Here is a 6,808-nt window from a genome sequence, read left to right on the forward strand (position 1 = left end):
TATTGTTATGTGATTGCATTCTGGTGATTGTGATCATAATTTTACATAGAGAACGTGTTAGTGTTTTTGAACTCTAAGAATAAAATTGGTATTTCGTGTAACATGTTAAAACTTCTGTAAATTTGTCTTGTTTTGCATGACAGCCTGGTCTGCTCCTTCTGCAATAGGAATTGCTGGCCTTGGTGGTGGATTTGAAATTGGAATTGAGGTATAATTTTGCATTTGAAATAACTTGTTGATAACTTTTTTACAAGAAATTAAAATGCATTGACAAAGATCTAAATGTTGGTGAAATAGTAGGATTTTTTTGTGTAAAAAAAAGCTATTATAAATTCATTTCTACAAGACAAACAAAATACGGGATTTTGATCACTCTAATTGCTTTGGAGAGATTTAAAGGAAAAAAACCAGCTATTTTCTCACTTGTAGCAGACTGAATTTTTCCCTTATGGAAATCTTCCAGTCAGTGTTCACATGTAAGCCAACTGGAGTTAATTAAAAGTATCCTGTGCTTAACAGTGTATCAAATGCTTTGTTAAAGAGCACAAGGACTCTTACCTGGTAAGAAACAGTGAAAGGAATTGAAGGTGAAGTAAAATGGAGCCTAGCTAATCCTACAGTATGTTACTCATTCACCACTCAAACTTCTGATTACTGACTTCTCCCTTCCTTTGGTTTGGGAGCACCAAAACTGTTGGTGCCTCTTCCAAAGAAATGCTACAGAAAATGAAGCAGTTTCCAGCCAGCAAAAACAGTTAAATAAGGGACTCTCAACATATTAAGAGAAATCCTGTTGATCTGAGGACCTCTCTGTGTCTGTTTTCCATCTCTTCCTCATGGCTCCTTCAGTCTTGTTTATTTCCATCTTTCCTCCTCTTTCCCACTCTAGCCTCCAGTCCTATCCTTTTCTTTCTGTTTAGCTTCTGTTCTACCAATTCCCAAAGAAAATAAAGTAACAGTATGCTGCCAACAAGATTTCTTGCTATGGGCGTTTAGAGGAATACATGCATAGCTGATCTGGGTGGTACGTGGCAGCCCTCAGTGTGTCTCCTACAACTAGCCAACTAATTCTGTCCTGACAAGCAGTCAGCTGGCACTCACATAATGAGCAATGGAGTAATATTTTATTGTATCTTCATTGTTTCTTGTGTGATCTCAGGCATTATTACTCTGCACTTTTTAAAGGATGCCGTGAATACAAAATTATTAATTTTTTTAAGGGTTTTTCTTTGGTTTTCCTGGCTACAGGATCTGAATGCGTTACAAAACATTGAGTTTGAGCCCCAGGGTTTGTGGTTTTGTTTGGGTTTTTTTTGCTTTTATGACAATGAAACAGACTCTTCAGATGCTTTGATTAAGCTATGAAACTTTTCCTTTAATCATCTCCATCTGATATTTTAGATAATGTAACCATTTACTATTGATGCTTACTCAAATAATTTCAATACGGAAGCTGTTTCCGAAACGGTGTTTTTTCTAAGCAATATCATGCCCTTCATTTGAAATTTTAGTCAGCTTACAAGATACTGTTTCCTTACTGGCATTATAATAACACAATCTTATTTAGTTCTTCTAAAGAAGAGATGTTATTCAGAAATAACTTAAGTGGCTTAGGAGCCCAGAGTCCAATTTCAGCATTCTTTTAGTCATATATAAACTTAAACCTTGTAGAAATCGGTTGAATTTTATTCCTCTAGGAGAGATTATAGTTGACATAGTTGTAGTGGTACTTATGGGTGGTTGTAAACAACAAGAAGGAAATCACAGACTTAGAAGTCATGGTATTTGCATGTTTTTCCAAGTGAAACAAGTTGGTACCTCAAATTAAAGACCAATTTTAAAATTAATCTAAATGCTTTCCTTCAAGGTTTTCTCACTGTGGATTCATTTAACTTAGCTGTGGATTCATACTCTTAATGGGTTAGAAGAGGTAGCAGCATCCTCAGTGACATTCTCTCTGCATCCCTGGATGATTCAGAAACTACTCATGTCAGCAATCTTTTGTTTAGGATGGGGTGGAGGTTACCAGGGGGCTAATAACAAAGGCCTCTCTAACACTGTGTAATACTTCTGGGCCAGCCTTGTTTTGCAAATAATGCTGGTGTTTCCTTTTGTATTCCCTGCTGTCACTGTTTGGAATTTGGGGTAAGTTGAAATTTTTTTCTGAACCTGGCTTTCAGTCAAGTCCATCAGATGAAAGATCAGGCACCATAGTCCTTGGGCACATCTGTTTAAAAAATAATCCCTCACAGTAAGATACAAAAGTGTAATCTATTGTGTTGAACCTGCTGGTACTGCTGCAGTATTTTGGTTTTTTTTAATACATGTATTGTATTTACTGAGCTTTCAGGTGAGATAGTGATCTTTATAATATCATGTTTGTGTTTGAAAGACTTTTTCCTTCTTTAAAATGCTTCATAGTTTGGGAAAAGAGTTGTAGGAGACTTCTGTTGAAATTTGTTAAATTGAAGAGAGTTATAGTTTTACAGTACTGATGGTAATAAGCATCAACTTAATTAGTAGTAGAAGTTCTTTGATATGTGCATTTGCACTGTCCAGGAAAAAAATCTTTTAAAAATAGTGATTTTTTTTTTTTTTTTTTGTGTTCAAAAGTACTTTGCTAATTCTGCAGTTATTTGGTTTAATAGTTTCTTGAAGAAAATATATCTCATATATTCAAGTCTTAAAAAAACTAAATATTATTTCTTATATATACACACACGGATATATATTAAACCCCTAATTTTTGATCAAGAAGATAAAATTTTATCAATAATGGGAAAACCTGTATTTTTGTTGTTGTTTATTCTTTGGGCAGACTAATAAGTAATTTTTGTTTACTAAGTTCTGTCTTGCTGTTATTAGTTAATTATGGAAGGATCCATATTATTTTCTTAATGTGATCTCTCTTCACATCTGAAAATGCCTTCATAATTCATTGTTTGCAAGAGCCATAGAAAATAAAAATTTATTAATTAGGAAATTTTGAATTAAAATAGAATTTCTGTTACAGCTGTTGTCTGTCACATACTGACCATAGATGTGCTTGACAAAAATCCGTCACTTTTGTTTAAAAATATAAGTGAAGACTTTTAGTTTCTAAATATCTTGCAGAAAAAGTATCAACTGTGTTATGAAAATTGTTTCAAAATGATCCTTTGGAAAAAAGGAAGTAATTCTCTGAAAGAATGAGAGATTCTCACTTGAATTAATCCATTGATAAATCTGGAGTTAGTTTTCATTTGGGGGAGGGAATATCTTCTGTGCTCCCACCTGTTTTCCTGCAAAACATGAGAGTCTTCTCCCATGCTGTTCTAACTTTCTTCTTAAAAAATACGGTACTTTTATTCCATATTTTATAGGTTTCAGACTTAGTGATAATATTGAATCATGAAAGGGCAGTAGAAGCTTTTGCCAAAGGAGGGAATCTGACACTTGGAGGCAATCTTACTGTGGCAATTGGACCTCTAGGAAGGTGAGTAAAATACTTTCCTAATGTGAGGTAGATTTAAATATGGGGTAGGATTAAACATGGAAGATAGCTTTTAAAGCTATATATAAACATTCACATGACTTTTTTTGATAAATTACAAAACAATCTGTGCAACCTATATGTTAACTGGACCATACTGTTCTTGTAGTGTTGTACCTTTTCAGTCACTTCTTGCCCTTTTTTTTTCTTTTTTTTTTTTCTTTCCTGATAAAGGCATTTATTGGTAGAAGGAAAGTGTTCTGAGGTTTATTCTCTTTTTGCAGGAGACTACTTGGCTAGGCTCAAAGAGCACAGGTGCTACTGTGCCTGACAACTATTCCTTTCATTGACCCATGGGCCTATGCTTTCTATCACCACAGATCTGTCTGACAATAAATAAAAAATACGCCAAATAATTACTTTTAAACCCTAAATGGTTAAGCCAGCTTGCTTTGAAGGATGAGATGATAGAATCACAGAATAATTTAGTTTGGAAGGGACCTTAAGAGACCTCTAGTCCAAATCTCCTGTTCAAAGCAACATCTGGTATGACTTCAGATCTGGTTGCTCAGGCCTGTATTCCAGTTGGGTCCTGAAAACATCCAAAGATGGAGACAGCTCAGGCTCTCTGGACAATCTGCTTTACTGGTCAGCTGTCCTCATGTGAAAAGTTTTGCCTTACATCCAGTCAAAACATTTCTTGTTTCAATTTATGTCCATAACTTCTTGTCCTCCTACCATGCACTGCTGTAAAGAACCTGGCTTCATATTCTTGTTTGTCTCTTCATAGATACTTAAAGGCTGCTGTTAGGTCCCCCCTAAGTCTTCTCTTCTGCAGGCTAACCAAGCCCAGTTCCCTCAGACTCTTCTCATGGGACATACACCCCCTTACACCTTTGGTTGGTTTTTTTTTTACTGATGTTTTATCATCTTTTTTAAAAAAAGAAAATTTCCACATTTGTTCCACAGATGAGAGAAATCTGTGGATCGGGGAGGGCAGTGGATGTCATCTGCCTTGCAAGGCATTCAGTATGCTGTTCTGCAACATCTCTGTGTACAAGCTGGAATGTCATGGCCTAGGTGTCAGGGTGGAGCAGACTAGGTAATAGGTGAAAAACCGGATTGTCAGGCTTGAAGAATAATGGTAAATGATTCATGTTGTACTCGGAGGCCAAGTTCCTGTGGAATTCCCCAGGAGACTCTGCAGGGACCTCGGCTGCGTGATATTTTTATCAGTGACCTGGAGGACCAGATGTAAAACACACTTTTCAAATTTGTGAATGACACCAAGTCAGGGACTGCAGCCAATACACTTCAGAGCAGGGCTGCCATTCAGAGTGGTGGACCTAGAGAATGTAGAGGAAAGATTCAAGAGGAAACCTCATGAAATTAAACAAGGACAAATGCTAAGTCCTGCACCCTTGGTTGGATGAACCCTCTGCAGTTATGTAGGCAGGGCCTGCCAGGCTGGGCAGCTGCCCTATTGAGAACATACTAGGATCCTGGTAGACTATAGGCTGAGTCGGCAGTGCATCCTGACAGCAAAGGCAGCAAACAGTGTAGGAGACTGCATCAACAGAGCTGTAACTAGTAGGTAAGGGAAGTGATTGTTCACCTTGACACTTCATAGGCTGTGCCTAGAATATTGTGTCCAGTTTTGGCCCTGCTGTACAAGAAAGATATTCATGAACTTGAGTGCATCCAGTGAAGGACTACCAAGATGGCCAGGGACATGGAACACATGAACTATGAGGCTGGGGGAGCTCAGCATATTTAACCTGGAGGAGAGAAGACCTTAAGGTCTTCTAAGAAGCTGCATTCCCAACAAGGGATTACCAAGAAGACAGACCCCAACTCTTTACTGAGGTGCATGGCAAGATAATGAGAGACAGTAGTCATAAACTGAAACAAAGAAGATTCTGACTGAATATGAGAAAAGAAAAAAATTCAACATGAGTATAATTGAGCACTGACACAGGTTATTCAGACTGTCTGTGGCATCTGTCTCCATAGAAGTCTTCAAAAACAGGCTAGACAAAGCCCAGAGCAACCTGATCTGAATTCAGTGTTGTACCCGCTTTGAGCAGTAGGTTGGACTGGCTGACCTGAGGTATCTTCAAACCTAAAATAGTCTGTGATCCTGTGTAAGACAAACATTGTAATCTTCCAGTTCTATTGAGGTCTGGTAAGTCCTTGCTTGAAATATTTTGTGCTGTTTTGAGCCCCATAAAGTCAAGGACAATTTGGACATATTGGATAGAGTTCCAAGTTACCACAAACATAATCAGATTGTTTTAAAACATGATTAAAACATGGGTTAATAATTTTCTGACTGCTGAATGCAAGAGAAGGTCTAACATGGAGCATTCAGATGAGGGAACATTGTTCTATGCTTCAGAGGAAACCTTATCATCAAATTAATTATTTGTACTGGGTCCTGTCTGAAATAAGAACTGAAAATGGATTTCAAATCTGACGCAGCTAAATATATTAAATAGAGTTTGTAAGAACAGAGAGAAGTGAAACTTTTGCTGGCTTTTCATAGGGTTAAAATAAAAAGACAATTGCTGTTCACTTGCAAAGCCATGAAGAATATCAACCAAAACTTTTTTCCTCCTAGAAACTTAGAAGGGGATGTTGCCCTGAGAAGCTCTGCTGCTGTCTATACATACTGCAAATCTCGAGGACTGTTTGCAGGTGTGTCTCTGGAAGGAACCTGTTTAATTGAAAGGAAAGAAACAAATCGCAAGTAAGTTCTCTTCAAATCTAGCTGATTCAGTGAAGGCATAGTGACGAAATGAACTAGGACACGTTCAATTTGGAAAAAGAGTTTGTTGTGAGAACATACTGTGCTGAGTTTAGAGTTTCTTGAGGGGCAATGATTTCTTCAGTGTAGACATCATGCAATGGGTATTGAGAAGATGCTGAACGTTTACAGATGATATTTGTGGTTGAGTTGACCTTGGCTAGCTACCAGATGCCCATCAAGCTGCTCTATCACTCCCACTCTTCAACAGGACAGGGGAGAGAAAAAGTACTATGAAAAGCTTGTGGGTTGAGATAAGGACAGGGTGATCACTTACCAATTACTGTCAGGGGCAAAAGAAACTCGGTTTGGGGAAATTAGTTTAATTTATTGCCAGTTAATAAGATAGTAGGATAATGAGAAATAAGAACAAATCTAAAAAACACCTTTCCCCCACCCTTCCCATAATTCCGTGCTCAACTTTACTCCCCATTTCTCTACGTCCTCCACCTGAGTGACAGAGGAGGATGAGTAATGGGGATTGTGATCAGTTAATGAAGCTTTGTCTCTGACACTCCTTCCTCTCCACG

General features: G+C 37.6%; 1 protein-coding gene across 1 annotated transcript in view; it reads left to right on the forward strand.

The window, feature by feature from the left end:
* The window catches only part of SH3YL1 (SH3 and SYLF domain containing 1), a gene marked incomplete at its 5' end in the record, with an annotated part of 32,585 nt that overhangs the window by 1,501 nt on the left and 24,276 nt on the right, over positions 1-6,808 (forward strand). The window contains 3 exons of the mRNA XM_010294299.1: positions 144-208; positions 3,363-3,475; positions 6,093-6,221. Coding sequence (XP_010292601.1) covers positions 144-208; positions 3,363-3,475; positions 6,093-6,221 — 307 coding nt within the window. The remainder of the gene's footprint in view (positions 1-143; positions 209-3,362; positions 3,476-6,092; positions 6,222-6,808) is intronic.

This window comes from Phaethon lepturus, unplaced genomic scaffold (assembly GCF_000687285.1).
Source record: "Phaethon lepturus isolate BGI_N335 unplaced genomic scaffold, ASM68728v1 scaffold2679, whole genome shotgun sequence".
NCBI lineage: Eukaryota > Metazoa > Chordata > Aves > Phaethontiformes > Phaethontidae > Phaethon > Phaethon lepturus.